This window comes from Vidua chalybeata, chromosome Z (genome assembly GCF_026979565.1).
Source record: "Vidua chalybeata isolate OUT-0048 chromosome Z, bVidCha1 merged haplotype, whole genome shotgun sequence".
NCBI classification, from domain to species: domain Eukaryota; kingdom Metazoa; phylum Chordata; class Aves; order Passeriformes; family Viduidae; genus Vidua; species Vidua chalybeata.
In genome coordinates this window covers 16274118-16292794 of record NC_071570.1, presented here as the reverse complement: position 1 = coordinate 16292794, position 18677 = coordinate 16274118, and the positions used below count along the sequence as shown (strand labels likewise).

The following is an 18677-nucleotide window of genomic DNA, read 5'->3' as shown; positions in this document are numbered from 1 at the left end:
TTGTCTGTGCATTATAAATGTAAGCCTGGAGCAGCTGAGCAGTTGAGTAATCCTCTGTTTTTCCTACAGGAGTCAATAGAGATTGATAGTGTTATTCTTTTCCCCCTGTTGGCAGTGTTCTGAAAGGTCTTCATTAAACATCTTCTTCAATGGAGTTTTATTTTTTTGGCAGTACATATATGTTGGGGATTAGCCCTTTGCAGTTTATGGTTCATGCGTTAAAGTTATTTACAGCTATGAAAAAATTTATCTGTCCCCAGAGATCTTCAAGTGCATTATTGAAATTAAACTGATTTCAATACAGCAACTCCTGAGATGAAAGACAGCAGCTGTTTAACATCATGAGATAGTTTGGGATGAGAAGGAAAACCTACCCTTTGCAATTAAAATTGCTATAAGGATTTGTAGAGATGAGTAAAATTTTGGCAGCACTCTAGGATGAATGATACTATATGAGATGCACAAGAGTCTCTTTCAGAGCTGTAAATGACTTGGATATAACCCTGTACTTGAGAAGTAATTTTGGTCTGATGCAGCAAAAGGTACAACCTACACATTACTTGCTACAGGTCAAATTGATGTCAATCCTGCATAGTAAGTAGGTGCTCTCTGCTTCCCTCAGAGTCACGTGTTTGTTCTGCTGCTTAACTTTGGTAGAGAGGAAGTTAGACATTTGGCACACTTGCTTTGTTGGTAGTTCAGACTTCACTTATTCTCCACGGCTAAGGCAGAAGAACAGAAGAGCAATGCTGCTGGTGAATCCTTCTGCAAGGACAGGAGGCTGGTGTTGTGGGTGTGTCTGAGAGACAGTTCTACTTGCTCATTTTCTGGCCTGGTGGACCTGCTTGTAGTCCTGATGGGAGCACAGCATGCTGAGTATGCTTACATATATAATGATCAGATACTTGTGTTTAGAGAATAGCTACATTTGAGTGGAAGGTCAGGAGTTTAACCTCTGTAAAATCAAAAGTATTTCCAAGCTTTAGTTGTGTTTGTTTAACATTATTAGCATCAATGAAGAATCTTTCAGAGAGGAAATAAATATCTGAAAGTATAAACTGAAAATGTTACATCTTTTCTATTACGCTGGCACATTATTCAATGTGACCATTGCTACAGTGAGCTTGATTAGACACTAGTTAATGGAATAAATTTTTTTTCAGGTAGTTGCCTATTCTGTGGCCTGTTCCTGTGTCTCTGCTTTCAGTGTTGGAATCATAGAAGCAGCAGAGGCTGAGAAGGCTATGAGCAAGCTACGGACCTTAGCAGAAAATAATCAGCAGGTAATAATTCTGTAGTTGGGCTTTGCTTCAGTTCTCTTTCTCTCTTTATCTATTTAATATTGGATACTGCTTTACCTAAACTGCAATTCAAGACAATTATATTGATCTACTTTCATCATTAACTAATACTGATGAATGTATTTTGCATACTGTACAATTACTAAGACTACCATTTGATTCATTAATGAGTATAGCAATTACTAGACAGTGAAATAAAAGCAACTTGAATGTCTTTGACTGCATTTAGAAGATAAATTGTTATATTTGATGTCTTTAGTCCCTGTATCCTACCATTTTTTTGTCTCTTTATAGCATATTTCTATAATTTTTTTTTTGTGGGAAAATACATCAACTGTGCTGTTCTGAATTTTTGCTTTCCCTGAACCACTGACAGTGCATAACCATAAATATAGCCACAGCTTCCTACAGGTGTGTGTTTCATCCCTAATGTCCTAGGGAACACTGCAAATTGCCAAAAATAATCTCAATATTTTAGTGCAAGTTCTTTTCTGGTTAATGTTTGCCAGGAAATGAAGGAGCCGGGGGAGGCAACCATTTTGAATCAAAGCCTGCTACATTAATCAACTGTTCAGAATGTTTATCTGAAAAATAGAAAATCAGAGCTAACTACCTGTGCTTTTTATCTTCATATCAAAAAATCTTCTCTAAAACAAAGGCTCTAGGTGTCAAAGATTTAATCTCAGAAAATCCCATATCACTTGAAATAAAGCATCTGCTATTCTAGACAAAGACATTACCTCTAATTGTTGGGAAATAATAAATATGTAAGTAATAGTTCAATAATAAATATATAAAAGAATACAGACTCCTTTGTAAAATCTGTTTTTAATAAGTTCTTCTCACCTTACAGACCTACAGTTTTGCTTTAGCTTTAGGTGCAATAGTACATGGATTGTCAGCTTGTGGTCATGGGAAAGCTGAAGACCTGAGTAACAGAATTATGCCAGCCTGGATAAAAATTGTGCATGCAGAGGTAAAGGAGTTTGTATGCATATCCTGGGTTTTGTACTTGCTTTGTTGGTTTAGGGTTTTTGTTTTTTTTTCGCGTGGGTGGGGTAGAGGAGGTGGGGAAGGGATGGTGTGCAGTTTAAAATTAACAGTAGGAACATAATTTTCCTTGCTTCTGCAGGAGTGATGTTAGGAAAAGTTAGGACTCTCTGAATATGCTGTTTGATCAATATTTGGAAGCAAGAGTATAACTTTGGGGTGTTTGCTAAAGGAAAAAAATCCCTGTTTCTCTTCTACTTGGATAACTTATGAGAAATGCTTATCTCAGTGAGGTCTTAATTTGGACATGTTCACTAATTTGGAACAGTGCTCAAGGATAAAGTCTAGGTTATTAAGTGAAAATGTCATGTGAAATCAGCTGCTGCTTATCGAAACTAGAAAAAAGACGGGTGATTGTAGTGCCTTAGTCATTAAAATAATTTCAATTTATCTGGAAAAGTTAGGTGTTTCAAATCAAACTCTAAATTTACATATTAAGATTGCAGCTAAAGGTAATTATCAGTAAAGAAACTGGGTTTGAGTTGAATTGCACTGGTATATTTTCTGGAATACAGATTGTGCTAGGAAGACAAGTGATTTGTCAATCCATGATTATTTCAGATTTGGAGGAGTGAGAAGGAATCTCCATCTAAAGCTTTCATTCATCAAGAGAGGGATTAGTAGTATCTACCATGCTGGAGTCTGATCTGAAAAGGCTGTTGGGATTAGAGGTGTAGTAGTGATAGTAGTAATGGTTTTTAAGTTGGAAGAAATAAGCATTTGGTCCTACTGGAGTGTTGTGTCATCACATTGGCTCACTGGTCCTGAATTATGCTTCCAGGGTTCTCCAACAATGGAGCGTCTGGCTGCTGTCAGTGGGCTGGTTGCACTGGTGGGCTCTGAAGGTGGCATGATACAGGTCAGAATATGCAAGCAAATGGTACCTTAATCTCATGGAGAAATTTGCCTAGAAGGCAAGATGGGATGCATCCTTCCCATTCCTACAGCAATGGCTGTAAACCAGGACATCGCATTTTTGCAATAATTCATGTTGCGTACGAACCAAGCAACAATGAATTGCAGTGCATAAAATGGTACTTGTTCCATTTTGCCATCATATGGCCCATGTGCAATGCCACCAGGGAAAAGTTTTCAGCCACGTAAGCTTTCTCCTTTTCTCTCTCCCACTCCCAGAGAAAGGCATGGGTATAAATGTAATCTGTTTTCAGAATTTTTTCTCTGTTTGTTGCTTCTTTTTTATCTCTTACAAAATTAACTTTTTTTCATTTTTCTCTTGCAGCTGAAATCAGAGGGCATTCAGTCCTCGCAGTTTCACAGTAAGCTGAATGAAGTGATCAGAACCCTTACACAGGTAAGAAGGTAGCCTGTGTTTCCTCTTTTGGACAATGTATTAGCATACCTTCACACCTTGCACAAGCAGGTTTCTGTTAAAAAGAAACTATGTAATATTTTTATCTAGCTTGAATGAGGCAGTGTAGAGAAATTTGTCTAACTATTGGTTTATTGTCTCAACAGATAATTAGTTTCTCAGAGCAGATTGGTCTTCAGACAAATGCAGCAAGACTTCTGGGACGTCTTCATATGTCCTGTTTGTCTTCTACCCAGAACAGGGCATCTGGTAAGATGCTTTATTACTGCTTCTTAAAGAACATATAGAAATAGCACATCACTAAAAAGACAGTGAGGGACACATGAGGTAATATAAGTTAGACATGGCAGCCCTGTGAAGTGACATGACAACCTTTGAATCAGAGATCTCATGGTCCTGTGTGCCTAAAGGTAGAAACATGAATCAGTAGGAATCAGTAATAGGATCCCCCACATCTGCTTTTATTTGTAGTATGAGAGTAAAGTTCTAAATTGTTCTGGTCAAACTTGTATATTGCTTCTTTATTTTTTTATAGGATAAACTGTAAACAGGTTTTACAGTTCCTATGGCACATGTATTTGACATCTACTCCATGCCTTTTAGAACTGATTAATCTACTATTTGCTTTAGCACTTCCCACTCTATAAAAAAATCAGTACTTAAAAACTAGTCTATAACAAGACCAAGCTGACGTTTTAGAAGTATTTTTCTAGAACAGATCTTCTCTGGTTAGCTGAAATAAAAAAATAGTGTTCTGTGCCCTTTCAGAGGGGCTGATACATTGCTAATTTCAGTGTTGTTTCAATATCCATTGGTAAAGTAAAGGCTGGATAATTAGTCATTAATGAAATACCAGTAACAAGCAAAAGCTTATGAAGTTGAAGCTGTTCGCTTTGGTGTGAGCTAAACTGGGAGCCAAAAATACAAAATGTAGATGAACATCGCAGAGAAAAGTCTCTCAAAGTTTCTGCTTTTATGTATCCCTGCATGCATGCATGCATGCCTAAGGTTAGATAGATATGGAATGTCTCTGCTGCGTTAAACTTCCTAAAATTTTGAAGTGCTTCCTTTCAAAGCCCAGCTTGCAGTGACCAATATATTTTTAAGGAAGTTCTTATCCCTGGCTCTTCAGTTGATCTGTGAATTTTTTTTTTCCAGATCTGGCACCTTTCACAACCATAAATGTTTAGCTTGCTTTAAAGGTGAAAAGGCCAATACAGCTATCAATCTTGTGGTCTAAATATTCTGAGTCAGCTACAGAATCAGTTAGCTGAAACACAGCTCAGTTTGGCCTTTCATTTTACCTAGGAGCAGAAGGTTATAATTTTTGCTGATGATGTTTTAGAATATAAGCACTCTTTTTATCTTCACAGTTCCTCCAGATTTTAGTTACTTACCTGTAAACAGCTTTATCAGGGCAGCCATTGACTTTGCTATTGAAAGTGGAAAGAAAGGTAAGGATCAAACTACAGTATTCCTCTGAGAAATTTGTTTCAGCTATAAAAGGTGATCTTAAAACACTTGCTTTTATTTGCTAAGAGAACTTTTCTAAGTACAAATTTGAACTTTACTAATGTGAGGTATTGAAAAGAGAAATTTAATTACACTCAAAATATAAGGAAATTTTGTGTAGTTAGTACTTTAGTTTTCTCCACCTGATTTTTGATTTTTAAAACCCTTTTCCCTTCCGTCTCTGTTGGTGAGATGATGCTACTTCCCTGTGAGAATGAAAGATCATTTTTAAGTGTTAGCCTGTATGCCCATTAATACTCCCATCATCAGACCGACTTTATGCTGCCCCTTATTTCAGTGATGCTGTGTCACCAGATGACACAAGGATGCAAGGATGCACCACAGCTTTGGTCACGATGAAGAGACTAATTTATTTTCTCTGCCTCCAGTCTTTCATAGTTCTCAAAAGGTGCCAGTGGATTGGAGGGTGAACGTGCCACCTCTCCAACGACACTGGACAAACTACCTGTACATCAAATTTCTCCGCCTCTATGAAAGAATGCAAAACAATAGGTTGTTTACAGAAAGTTGTGTGGGAAAGTTCTCTACAAGAATGTAAACTCAGAAGGCTTTAGAAAACTCTTGAAAATCAGGGCGACAATGCTGGATTAAGATTCTCTGTAACAAAGTGGTATTAAAAAGATTACTGCTGGGATAGATCCAAAGAAGCCTGAAGAAAGTATGGTCTTACATGAGGAAGCCTGGTAAAAGAGAGATGTCTCAGAGTAGTCTTAAGGAAGATAGAGGATTGCTTCTATGTGGAGTTAAGTGAGCTCACTGCTGTCCTATGAAGCAAGCTTTGCTTTAAATGGAGGTTAAAATGCCTATGTTTTGATTCCAGGAGGACTGAGTCAACTTATGTTGACATAACACGGTATGTAGCAAAGGTTAGCACTTATCTGACTGTTCTTTTGGCCTTCATCTACAAGATGAGAAAGGAAAGCCGTGTCAGAAAACTTTGCTGTTCTCCCAGTAAGAAATGCAAAATTGCTACCTTACTAGATGAGTGATATCTATAATTAACTTGTAAATTGACTCAAGAACAGGGGACCAGAAAGTTTCTATTTATTAGTAACAAAAAACCAGTTTGACAGGACATTAAAAATGTAACTGTTCATTATAAATGAAATGGCTAATTCTCAGACACAAAAGGAAGTAACAGTGATTTTGTAACACTTTTCAGTTCTTTACTACAGCTGAGCTGTTCAGCAAAATATGTGCGTATAAAATTTAGACTCTGACCAAATCTTCTGTTCTAGGCCCTGAATCTGTCCCAGCTGAGCTGGTGAAAGTAGCACTGGCACCCATTGCATTAGTTGGAGAAAGCCATCAGTATCCACCTGTAAACTGGGCATCCATTCTTTCTCCTTTGATGAGGCTGGACTTTGGTAAGAGTAGTAGTTTTCTATTAAGACTTTTGTATTTGTCACAAGAGTTCTTTACTAATGCAGCTTTCATAAACTTTGGAGTCTTCTTCAGGGCTTGAAGTTAGTGCAGTGGTTAGTTTTATTATGCTTTCAAGACTGACTTTTTAGTGTTTGCAAGTATATATTTGTCATCACCATGTGGACATTGTTTTAGCTGAAGAAAAACTAAAGAAGATCAGAGCTGAGAAGTTCCCTAAAACATTGGTGAAAGTGGCCTGAATATTTAATTTGTACTATTTATATAAGAGCCCATCATAAAACTCAACTAATTGTATCCTGCTACTAATAATTGCTAAATGCTTGTTCCAGTGCCCATGTCAGAGCCTTCATGCCACTTTTCCACATATTTGAATAGTTTGGTAGTTCATCTAGCTATAATTAGTTTGAAATACACTTTCTACAAAATTACACTGGGTAATAACTTCCAAAATAATGGAAAAAGATTTCTGTACTGAGGTCTGCCATTCTATACTGAGGTCTGCCATTCTGATGAAGAGCTGAAACTTGTTAAATGTCTGGAGGGTTTTTTTAATTCCTGCTTTTCACTTAGGAGTCTTACTTTTGTAAATCAGGGAATTTGCAGAGGAAACAGTACATCTGTTTTGGGGCTGGTTTTAGATTTCAGACAGCATCATAGTCCAGGAATATTGACTTATTTTTCCTTCTGTGAATTAAATCTTGACTTTATTTGGCAAGGAGGGTTTTTTTTTCTTTAATTTTTACTTTTCTTAGCATTCCCACATTTTTGTTCCTGAGTAAATTGAAATAACTTGAACAAATGCTGATACTTCTTGCTGAAAGTGCATGAATGTAAAGAGGAGTCTTCTAACATCTATGTGTTAAAAGCTTTAAGTAGGATTTTTAGAAAAATTAATTGTAATGTAATGTTCTAGTAGAACAATAACCCTCCTTTATTTTATGAGTTGAGAATAAATTTAAAGGGAAAATATTTTCTTTATAACTTAGTTCGTTTTCTTCCATTTTAGGTGATGAAGTAAAACATCTCTGTCTTGAACTGGCTGTAACACAGGCCCAGTCATCTCAAAATGCAGCAATGCTTTTAGGGATGTGGGTGGCACCTCCCCTTATCTACAGTCTCAGTGTATGTATGTCAGAAAACTTGTGGGAGTTCAGCACCTCTTTCATATAAAATTCCTCAGTGACAATGTTTAGGCTGTCTCACCAGAAAAGGATTACTGGGTTCAGAATTCTTCAGAAACACCATTTAGTGAGTATTTATAGTGAGAGAGGTTATTCTGGGGCCTTGAAATTCAAGGCAGACTTAAGACCTACTACAGTCACTTTATTGCTTAAAACCTATAGTGCTTATAACTGGAGACATAAAGCATGGCATGTAGGGAGAAAAAGTATCTTTTATTATACCAGCTAAAAGTCTTAAAAAAAAGGTCCACCCTAATCTGTCCAAAAGCTTACCTACTTTTTTTGGCAAGGTCTCTTGATCTAGCTAACTAGTAAAAAATGCTACGTCTTGAAAACCTTGCCTTAATTTTGTACATACCCAACAGACTGACCTACAGTATAATCAAATTTGGTCTTATCCTTCATCGCTGTTCTGCTGTTCTGGAATTAAAAGGTGGATTCCATGGTATAGTATGTAAAACTCCCTAAATCCCACACAACACTTGACTGCACATTTCTGTCACTTTATCCAAGTTCAGGAGCAGATTAATGAAAATTCTCAGAAAATTAATTGCTTGTTTCTGTGATCTCTTCAAGGAGTGTTTTTTGTTTTAATTCAGTAGTCTTAGATATGCAAATATTTGCTGGCAGTTTTAAGGTACATGATTGGTAAGGTACCAAAAAAAGATTTTCCACTTTTCCAGCTGCAGTGGGAATTTGAGGTCACAAAATAAGGTGAGCCACAGAGAATTGAAGCTCTGCATTTCATATTCATTCTTTTTCACTAGCCAGCAACATTCATGGTTCTATGGCTATAATACTTCTGTCATTGACTGTCTAGACAGTCAATGCTTTAGGTAGGAATTCAGTGGGCACTGTATAAAAAATTGCTCTGTCTATATGGAGATGTGATCTCTATTGAAAGTAAGTTCTTCCATTTTTTAATTAAAACAGAATAATGACATGTTTGAACTCTTTTTAATTCAAAAAATTCATCAAAAATGGGAAGAAGAAAAGAATGGAGAAACATTTATGACTTTAACTGCTTTTATAAGTCGTGTTTGCACTACTCTTTTTATAATTTTATCCAACAGTAGTTCAAAGTCAGTGAAGAGCTAGAATTTGAAACTGAGCAAAAATTACTCCTTTTCAGATGAAAACTCTGAAATACCTTTTCATGTCCCTGTCCCTGTGGATGCAACATGTTGCAGAAGACAAACTGCAGTCTTTCACTGAAGTGCTTCTGATACAACAATTTGAAGTGAAGAACCAGAAGAAAAGCCCAGAAATTGTCCAGTGTGTTCTACAGGGGCTCATCCAGGCAATGAAACTTCCCAACCCTGCCCAGTTTTGCTGGAGCCTTTTGTGTCAAGCTGTGGAGAATATATATGAGCTTCTTCCAAATGAGGTTCAGGTAAGGAGTATGTATAAGGTGTATGAATACTGTTGCTAGGTACGTTTTTAATGATGGTAAGTCCCATCATTAAAAAAGTAATGATGGTAAGTCCCATCCCAGTAATAATAATTTTTAATAGTTTTTTTTTTTAAGATGGTAAGTCCTATCTTTTTGCACTGATGCATCAGATTCAAAACATGAATTAGATGTTCAATTTTAAATTATATTAGTTAAATTAGCAGCATAATTTCAATTTATGGTTATTTTAGAATACGGTTGTGAAACCTATCTAATGTGCACTCCTTCCTCATAAACAATTTGGTAATGGAAAATTACAGTATTAGTACTGAAATAAATTTTAATAAAAGAAAAGAAGTAAACAATGAGAAGGCTTTCTTTTTCCCACAGAGGATTCAGCTTCTCACAGTGATTTAAAGAAACTATTTAGCTACAGAAAATACTTCCAAAGAATGGCACTTTGCCATTAAAAATAAAATAAACTCTTTGAAAGTATTCAAATATCATTGTTCTTGTGGATTGATGTACGTCAAATTCCCCAGCAAATACAGAATTTCTAAAATAGATTAAGTGAGGCTGGAAGATAGATTAATTATTCATCATTATCATTTGCAAGTTCCTAAACTCACCAATTTTCATGATGAAGAAAGCCAGAAATAGACATTTAGATATGCATTTACTTTTCTGTTTGCAGGGAGGTGAACTGGAGATGTATATTGATGTAGCAAGATGTATTTCAGAAATGGCTGATTCAGAGATCAATCGCATTGTCCAGATCTCCAAGGTAATTATGTTTGAATTATGCTCTTTTATCACCAGATCATATGAAACAAGCAACCTTCTCATTTTTATTGTCACCAGACTATTTTAGCTCACTGGGAGCATTAATTGTTTTACCTAACATGTAGGTAAGAGTGTTCTGGATCTAATCTGCAGGCAGTAGAGAAGCAGAAGTGATAAGAATCCATATCCCAAACTTTCTCAAAGCAACTGAAGTACTCATGATTTCACCTGGGAGGTTTGAACAGGAGAGTCTTAACTAATGTGGAGAGGTGGGGGTTGGCCTCTTCTCTCAGGCAACCAGTCCTAGACAGGACAAGAAGGACAGTCCTAAGCTGTGCCAGGAGAGATTTAGGCTGAACATTAGGAACAATTTCTTCACAGAAAGGGTGATTAGACCTTAGAATGGGAATGTCACACCAGGGAGATGGTGGAGACAATGTCCCTAGAGATGTTTAAGGAAAGACTGGATGTGGCACTCAGTGCTGAGGTCTAGTTGACATGATATTGTTGAATCATATGTTGGACTTGATAATCTCATAGGTCTTTTTCAACCTAACTGATTCTGGGAATTACTTCTGTTAGCAGAACAGCAATGGTGTGAACCAGAGTGGTGTTATATCTTCTAAATCCCAATTATGCAAAGAGCAGACCACAGTCCTCTTTGGTTAATATACCCACCTGCTTGAAATTGGACTGTAAATGCATCATGGTGACTAGCTGTCCTTGAACTGGTGGATCTGTGCTTCTGTTAAAAATGTGAATTAATTGACTGAAAAACCTTTCATTCTTGACTTCATGTTCTATATTTACATTCACACTCAGAATGTTTCCTGGTGGACAAGATGACTGAGGATGATAATGCGAAAAAAAAGCTTTTATTTTGTAGCTCACAAGTGGGATCAATTAGTGGAGGAATTCTTAGCAGCTGAAATGCTAAGGAAATGACCTGTGTGGAAGAACTTGATGTTTTCAGATCAAGCTTCTAAAAACAAACGTTGGTGACATAAAGCAGCGACCCCCTCCCCATTCTGTTTGCTGTGAAACTCACTAGAGCGTCAAGCATTCAAATAGGTTGTGGAAGCTGAACTGTCATTTCCTTGTATTTTTCACTTCTTATTTCACACTGGAAAACATTATTTAAGGAAACTTCTTTTTGTCACTACAGTGTATCTGTCTTATAAGAAGACTTAAGTGTCCAGAACTGTTAAGCTGGTTCATTCCATTTCAAAGGGGAATGTAAAATTTAAAGCAGTATGAAAACAGGCTGTACTGAGTTAGACTTTGCTGGCCTCTTTCAAACAGTGTAAAGTTCAAGTAGCATGTACAGTCTTCTGTGTAATATGTCTTAAGGAAAATGAAGTCATTCAAAGAGTTTCTTACTTTTTTTTATAAAGAGGAATGCAGAATTTAGTGTTTCCACAAGAAATATACCTTTCAATTTAACATTTTTTTATTGCATTTGCAGAACAATATAGAGAAGGCCACATTCATGAAAGTCTATTTAGTTTCTCAAGGCAGATTGTCTCTGACAAACTTGAGTGCTGTAATTCATACTGTGGCAGGATATCACCAGAAGGAAAATATTTTATGGATGTTCCTGCATAGTTTCTATCATGCTCGCATTGTAAGACATGAAAATACAGGTAAGATTATGCTTAAAGAAAAATGAACTATGCAACCAACAGATATTTATGAATCTACAATAATTCTATCTATCCTTTAAAATAATTTCAAGACGGTTTAACTAAAGTGTTTCCAAATTTTTCCATATTAGAAACTACTGTCTTCAGAATTCTTTTATTATTCAAGTACTCTGCTTTTTATGTTTTTCTCCAGTTACTTCTTTTTCTGTGGTCCAGCTACAAGTCATTTGTCTCATCAATGTGGTTTACAGACCAGAGTTTTAACTAGATCTGTGTCTCCCGCTCTTTTTAGGGTAGTGTTACAGATGCACATAGTACCTTAGAGACCTCTTAATACTGCAACTCTGCTAACTATCTGACCTAAAATCTGACTTAACTGTATGTGACACAAAAGGTGGGGGAATGTTCCCATAAGACTGGTTGAACTAGGGAGATAACTTCCTTTCCTGAACTCCTTGCACTGATTTAACACAGGAAATAAATTGCCTTTTTTTCCTCTTCATACCTCTACCAGATAGTCATCTGGTGGGTTAATGATTTGGGCTGGTTCACCTATGGGTCTGACAAAGCATAGGGGCTGATGCAAGAGAAATAGGAGAATCACACAGGAAGATAAAGAAGGAACAAGAACAGAAGGATACAAGAATGAGGTCTCATTTTCATGGCAGAAAGGTTTTTGTCTGCTTGTGTTCACTGAACAACTTCAAAGCATTATATTGCCAGATGCCTTAGCTGCCAGCTGTGTTTGAAGAACTTCAGAGAGTAGTGAGCTTTAACTGAGTGAAGTGAGGATTCTTTGGGTAGAAGAGGACACAGCATGAAAGGGGGCACTTGTAAAGATTACATGGACATAGTAATGTATGACATAATGCGGTCTTGGTGGTGAGCATGGTTACTAGCTTCTAGGAGGTAGAACAGATTATAGATAGCAGAATCTGAATCAATGAAATGTCTTCCATCCTTGAGATGAATTGAGGGCTGATCTTATTTGCATGCTTTGACCATATTTTACTGACCCTCTCAACACTGTAGGCCCATTTTCACAGTAATTTGCTCATTGAGGAAGGCTTTAAGGTTCTGTAGCAGTCATATGTGCAGACTTGGTTAGTGAGTCCTGCAGGCTGCCATTATGTGAAATAATTCTCACTCCGTTTTTTGTTTGGGTTTTTTTTTTGTGTGTATGTGTGTGTTCAGTGTGTTGCCTGCATTATAAGCAACGTTTTTGTACTATTTAATGGCCTGTATGTTTTCTGTCAGTGGTAGAATTAATCAATTGTGATAGTGGTGTTGGTGATCTTTGTTCTTCTACAGTTGGTACTTTCCTGCTATAGTGATTTTCTGTGCTTGCTTTTTAATGAAAAGCAGTGCATTCTAGTGTTTGACATGAGTCAGTGTTCTTATTCTTTTTCTAGGAGTTCTGAAAAGAATGGACTGGCTGTTAGACCTGATGGGCTACATTAGAAATGTAGCATACAAGTCAACACCCTTACAAAATGTTGATCTGAAAGAGGTAATGGCTGTGAAAATTATTTGGAGCAAGGACAGAAGCAAGTTCTGATATATTTTGCATTTTTCCTCAGTAATAAGAATTATTCCCCATGCTTTTGCATTTTAGAAGATTGTGATCCTACCACCAGAGAGAAGATCTTCACAATTTTTGTGAATTAATGTGTATTTAAAACTCTTACTTTAAAATAACCTTTACATTTAAGTTATGATAGAACCTTAAGGCAACTGAAGGAAATAATTTCTTTAAATTTACTGTATTTAGAACAATTGAAGGAAAATTTTAATTCACTAGTAGATCTGTCTAGGCAGGTCAGAACTCTATAGTTTCTGGTTCTGAGAGGGCTTGGACAGTTTTAGAGAAATAATGTTGTTCGCCTATTTTTGGCCTTCCGTTGGAGGACATAAAATAAGCTGCTGCTTAGATCAGAAGGACATTAATTACATTGCTGCAATATTTCCCAAACATTTATAGCACCACAAGGGTGGCCATCTCTGATTTCCCTCAACAGTCAGGTTGCTGTGAAAAAGTTCTTTCCCCGTTTTAAATGAGTTGTGGATCAGCTTTAATCTAAAGCTGATCAAAATAATAATAATCTAAAAGATTATTTTAGAAGAGTGTAACTTTTCTTTCAGTAGACATCTTAGTTTGAATTTATAAAGAGGCTTATGCTCTTAGCATAGAAGGACATTAAGAACTTCTTAGTTCTTATATTGTGAATTTTACCTGAATTTTTAGATTATTGTTTTTAAGAGCAAGTCATCATCTGGATTTTGGTCTTGGGTTTTTGGTTGGTTTCTTTTTTGGATTTTTTGTTTTGAGTTTTGAGTTCTTTTTTGAGTTTTTTGGTTGGGTTTTGTTGGTGAGGTTTTTTTGTTTTGTTTTGTTTTGTTTTTTTCTCCTTCTGTATTATTCATTTAATGAAGTGCATTTTTGCCTTTTACTTGTTTAGTGCATAGATTTCCTCCTGTGGCTGTTTGCAGCTTCTGTCTTGGCCTGGGCTGACCATGGTGCACCATTACTGCTTGGCCTCAGTGCTGACTGGTCACTGTGGAAACACCACATGGTATCACCAGAATTACATGAGGAACACATTGGCAAGCACCCCACTGACAAGTTTGCTGTGCAAGAGACTCTCACTCTCCTTCCAAGTAGCCTTTCCCTTTTGCTGGCTAAAGAACCGTGGAAAGAACAAACACAGAAGGTAAAATTGCATGTAGTGGTAAGCACTTTACATGAGAAAGCACTCCGTTTTTGGTAGTCACCTTAAATCTTGAGATTTCATTTCCTTTATATTTTATTGCATCTGAATTGTGACCTCACTTTATTTTTGATCAGATATGAGAGTAGTTTCTTAAATAAAATTTGAGAGTTGCAAAAAAAAAAAAAAAAAAAAAAAAGCCAAAGCTGGGAGTCAAACTCTTAAGAAAATACAGGCAAGAGAAGAGAATTGGGAACTGCTGGTAGCAAGGCAGTGTTTTAAACACTGAAAGAAGGATCCTCTGCAGCTGGACACACCATACTGTAAATTCAGAGCAGTCAAAATCTTCTTCACGGTTTGCAGTGTGTGTCATTTATTTTGAAGTATGAGTTGAAAATAAATGTGGAAAATTGCTATACGTGGAAGTACTGTTATTAATCTATAGATAAGCTGTTTTGTGCAAACTGGAATCTGTTGAGAACTGGTTTCTCTGAGCATGCTTCTGTTCTCAGAGTTACCCCTGAAGTCAGAATTCAGAATGTCAGAGGAATGCAGGGGTGAGCTGTTAGTATGCAAGTGCCTAATTAGGTTTTAAGGAAGAATGTGAGGCCTTGCCCTGAAAATCATCCTTATGAGTTTAGATACCACATTGTCATCCAGGCACCCTACACTGCCAGAAAAAAATAACAAAAAATGAGAGAGGTCAAAAGAGGAACAAAGGCAATAAGAGTTCTGAAGGATTTGCAGTAAAACATTTGGACAAGAGACTGATAAGAAAGAATTATATTAATAGGTTAAAGGTATGAACAGGCAAGCTGGAGGCAAGCTGTTTAGTGTGCCTTCTTCTTACAAAGAATTATTGCTGACATAATGAGAAGGAACAAAGGGAGTTTCAGATCCAGCTATGGGAAGGATTGCACTGATAGGGAGAAAACACTCTAGGGTGTTTGTTTACTTTGGGCAGAAGCTTCATTGGCCACTGCCTCTGATTTGATAACTGAATTTAGCAGAAATCAAATATTGTCTGTCAAACTTAAAATAATTCATCGTGTTCTAATACAGGGGCTCTTTTAATTCAGATTTTTTTCATATATTTCTATCTTCAGTTTATTGAGTGGCTGATCAATATGATGGAATGTCCTAAGGAAGCATTATCAAAATCTTCCATGGACCTGCTGAAAGGTAATATATTTTTAATTGCGTCCTCATTTTTCCATAAAGGTCAGTACAGATCAAAATGCAGTTGTTATAAGGAGTGAGATTTTGTCTTTGAGGTAATTGTCACAGGTAAATCGACATTCTTGTCTGTAACACTTTACATTTGGTGTTTCATCTTCTGATGCTTATGATGTAGCACTTAGAGTCCAAAGGACCTAGAGGTACATCTAGTGCACAAGATTATTTCATTGATAGATCTGTCTGTTGTTTTTGAAGTTACCCTTAAAAATAAGATGCAATATACTATCATGAAATCTTCCGGTGCTAGAATACAAATCAGTATTTAGTATTCAGTATTAGGTGCAAGTAAAGACTTTGCTGTGTGGAAGGGGTAAGAGGTGTGAACTAAGACAGCGTAGTAAAGGAGTCTGAGAAAAAATGAAATAGAAATGAGGGTTGCTGAAAAAATACATGAAAAGAAAGATGGTAAGTAAACAATATGTTTAGTTATGGTAGGAGCTGTAGCCCTAGCATGCATCCTGTTGCTTACTTACGTATGTAGGATCTGTGCAAGTCATTTTAAGAGGACACCACAAATATTCTCAAGTGAATAAGTGACCTTGTGCTTCTTTCCATGAACACAATGCATTTCCTTTGGACCATCTGATTTGTTGGACCTAAACAAGGCTTCTTGAAATCTAGTTATTAAGTTATTTGCATTAATAGGATAATTACCCTTATTTTGATGTCTGCAATCTCTGATAAATTCCCCTATAATGTCTGCTAATCTCCACCAGAAGCAATGCTAAGGGCTGTTGGAGAATCTCTTCTGTATATCAGAGAGTTCTGATATTCACCATATTTTCTCAGTATGCCCTGATAGAGATAAGTCACTGTTCCCCTTGAGCTTCACATTGTTTTTTTCCTTTTACATACTAGAACATGAAACTTCCATCTGAAGAACTAGACTGTGACTAGGTTAGTTACTGGATTTTGACTAAACACATGATTCTTTCAAATTGAATTAAGAAATCAGTGATTTGCATTTCCAATCAGTGAATTGAGCAGAGGACTTAAGACTTTGTGCTTCTGTTCTTCACAGTGCTTCCTATGTCCTGGCTTGCATCAATGCTCATTGAATTTGAACTTTCTGCAATGTTGGTTGATCTGTGTGCCTAATTGGTTGATTAATTAGAATATGATGTGATATGATTTCAGCAGGAGATGTGCCACAAAGCAAAGGAAGGGCCTAGTACATCACAACAAGTGAAAGAATTACGAAAAGAGTCAGTAAAAGGAGACCTAAACTTATACCTATGCTAGTAAAATTACTAGGAAGAATACTCTCACATCTTTTTCTTTGGACTGCACAACTTAATGTAATTTGTCCCTGTCTTCACAGTTACACTTCTGGCCTTGAGGTCTCTTGCAGAGTTCAAGAAGAAAGCAGTATGGACTAAAGCTTATAGGTGGTAGCTACACACTGCGCCTTATCCAGTGAAGAAAACTGTCCATATTTGGAAACATAATATTATTATTCAGGCATCAGGAAGCTGTATTTCAAAGAAATTTCCTGTCACAAGATTTTTATTTGGGTTTGAGGTTTTTTTACCCTTTTGCTTCATACAAAAATTCCTATGAAAAGCAATATTTTGTCTTTAAGTGATGTGTTATTGTTCTGCAAATGTGCTGAATCTAAATGAGAAAACTGAAATATTCACTTTCAATTGAATTGTTTCAGTGACATCTGGGAACCTCAAAAACTGGAGTGGAATATTCCTTTAATTCATGGAAGCTTTGAAGGAATGGCTGAAAATAAAGCAAACTAGTAAAATTTGATGGATATAGCGTATTTACTAAAGTATATTTTAGTGTAACAGACTTGGAATGAGCATTACTTTTGAACTGGTAATCCTTCCTTTAGTAATAACTTCTTGTGCAGTAATGGCAACACATTATGACTATATAGTGTGAGCAGGATTTTTGAAGAGGGATGGGTATGCATGTCAGGTTTGCAGTGCTTTATAAAGATTGCTGAAATGAGTCAATGATGCTGATGGCTGTTGTATCTGCAGCTCCAGGACAGTTGCCATTTTCTTTCCACTTGTAACTGTTCTTGTCTCCTTGACACTTCTCTGCACATAATGAGAGTTTTTCCTCTGCCTCTAGGGAAAAGGGACAATATAGCAACTCTTTTCCACATTTATCATCTTAAATAGATTAGCCCCTGCTATTTTCCTTATTTATTACTTTTTTCTTTCTGAAGGAATAGAGACTTTTTCACTTTGCAAACTTGCCAAGATAGGTATTAAAAGAGATTTTATATTTTTTAGCAATACTCTTAGCTGAAGTAGACAAAAATTAACTGAATATAATTGGGCACTGTTCCCTAGTATCTTTCAAAACAGTGCTGGTAAGAGCATTGTTGATTTTTGATCAGGTTGAAGGAAATTATATTTCCATACATCTACAAGATACACCCCACTGGAGGAATTATGTTATTTTCAGGACTAATAACATTTCCTCTGTTAAAGAAATTTTCCTCTGACTTCTTGGTCACTTGGTCTGTTCGCCCTGGAGAAGAAGAGACAGAGGAGAGTGAGTCCTCAGCGCAGTTACAACTTCCTTGTGAGGGGAAGAGGAGGGGCAGGCACTGATCTCTTCTCTGTAATGACCAGTGACAGTACCTGAGGGAATGGCCTGAAGCTGTGTCAGGGGAGGTTTATGTTGTTGGCTATTAGAAAAAGGTTCTTCACCCAGAAGGTAGTTGGGCACTGGAACAGCTCACCAGGGAAGTCGCACCACCAGCCTGACAGAGCTCAAGAAGCACACAGTACAACTCTTGGGTTTGTTCTGTGCAGGTCCAGGAGATGGATTTTGATGGTCCTTATGGCCCCCTTCCAATTCAGAATAATCTATGATTCCATGACTCTTTCTAGGATTTTCTCATCCAACAGAGTACTGTGTGAAGGCTGAGCATTTCTTCAGTGATTGGGTGTGTGGAGGATTAATGCAGTACTTGTTTGCCTTTCCAAAATAGTGGATAATTAGTGGTAGGTTTCTGCTGCATATGCAACTCTATACTGAGAAAACTGTCTAAAGGTGAATGTGCAGAAGGACTCACTGAAAGTCCTTGTGAGCAAGTGTGCATCTCAGTTCATTACATTTCCATTTGTGTGCACTTCTAAGTAATCTCTAACAAAGCCAAATA

The 18677-nt window shown here is 36.8% G+C and overlaps 1 protein-coding gene across 3 annotated transcripts in view; it reads left to right on the top strand.

The window, feature by feature from the left end:
- FOCAD (focadhesin) overlaps positions 1-17305 on the top strand; it is a 94071-nt gene extending 76766 nt beyond the window's left edge. For 2 of the 3 annotated variants that reach the window (XM_053931609.1, XM_053931608.1), the window contains exons 31-45: positions 1164-1283; positions 2155-2277; positions 3133-3210; positions 3592-3663; positions 3828-3930; positions 5055-5135; positions 6453-6581; positions 7607-7722; positions 8914-9174; positions 9869-9958; positions 11423-11600; positions 13013-13110; positions 14060-14311; positions 15415-15490; positions 16869-17305. In XM_053931609.1, the coding sequence (XP_053787584.1) occupies positions 1164-1283; positions 2155-2277; positions 3133-3210; positions 3592-3663; positions 3828-3930; positions 5055-5135; positions 6453-6581; positions 7607-7722; positions 8914-9174; positions 9869-9958; positions 11423-11600; positions 13013-13110; positions 14060-14311; positions 15415-15490; positions 16869-16942 (1851 nt within the window). In that variant the 3' untranslated portion in view covers positions 16943-17305. Of the gene's footprint in view, positions 1-1163; positions 1284-2154; positions 2278-3132; positions 3211-3591; positions 3664-3827; positions 3931-5054; positions 5136-6452; positions 6582-7606; positions 7723-8913; positions 9175-9868; positions 9959-11422; positions 11601-13012; positions 13111-14059; positions 14312-15414; positions 15491-16868 lie in introns of those variants that run through there. The other variant, XM_053931610.1, reaches the window with a different exon arrangement.
- Positions 17306-18677: the final 1372 nt, after the last annotated feature.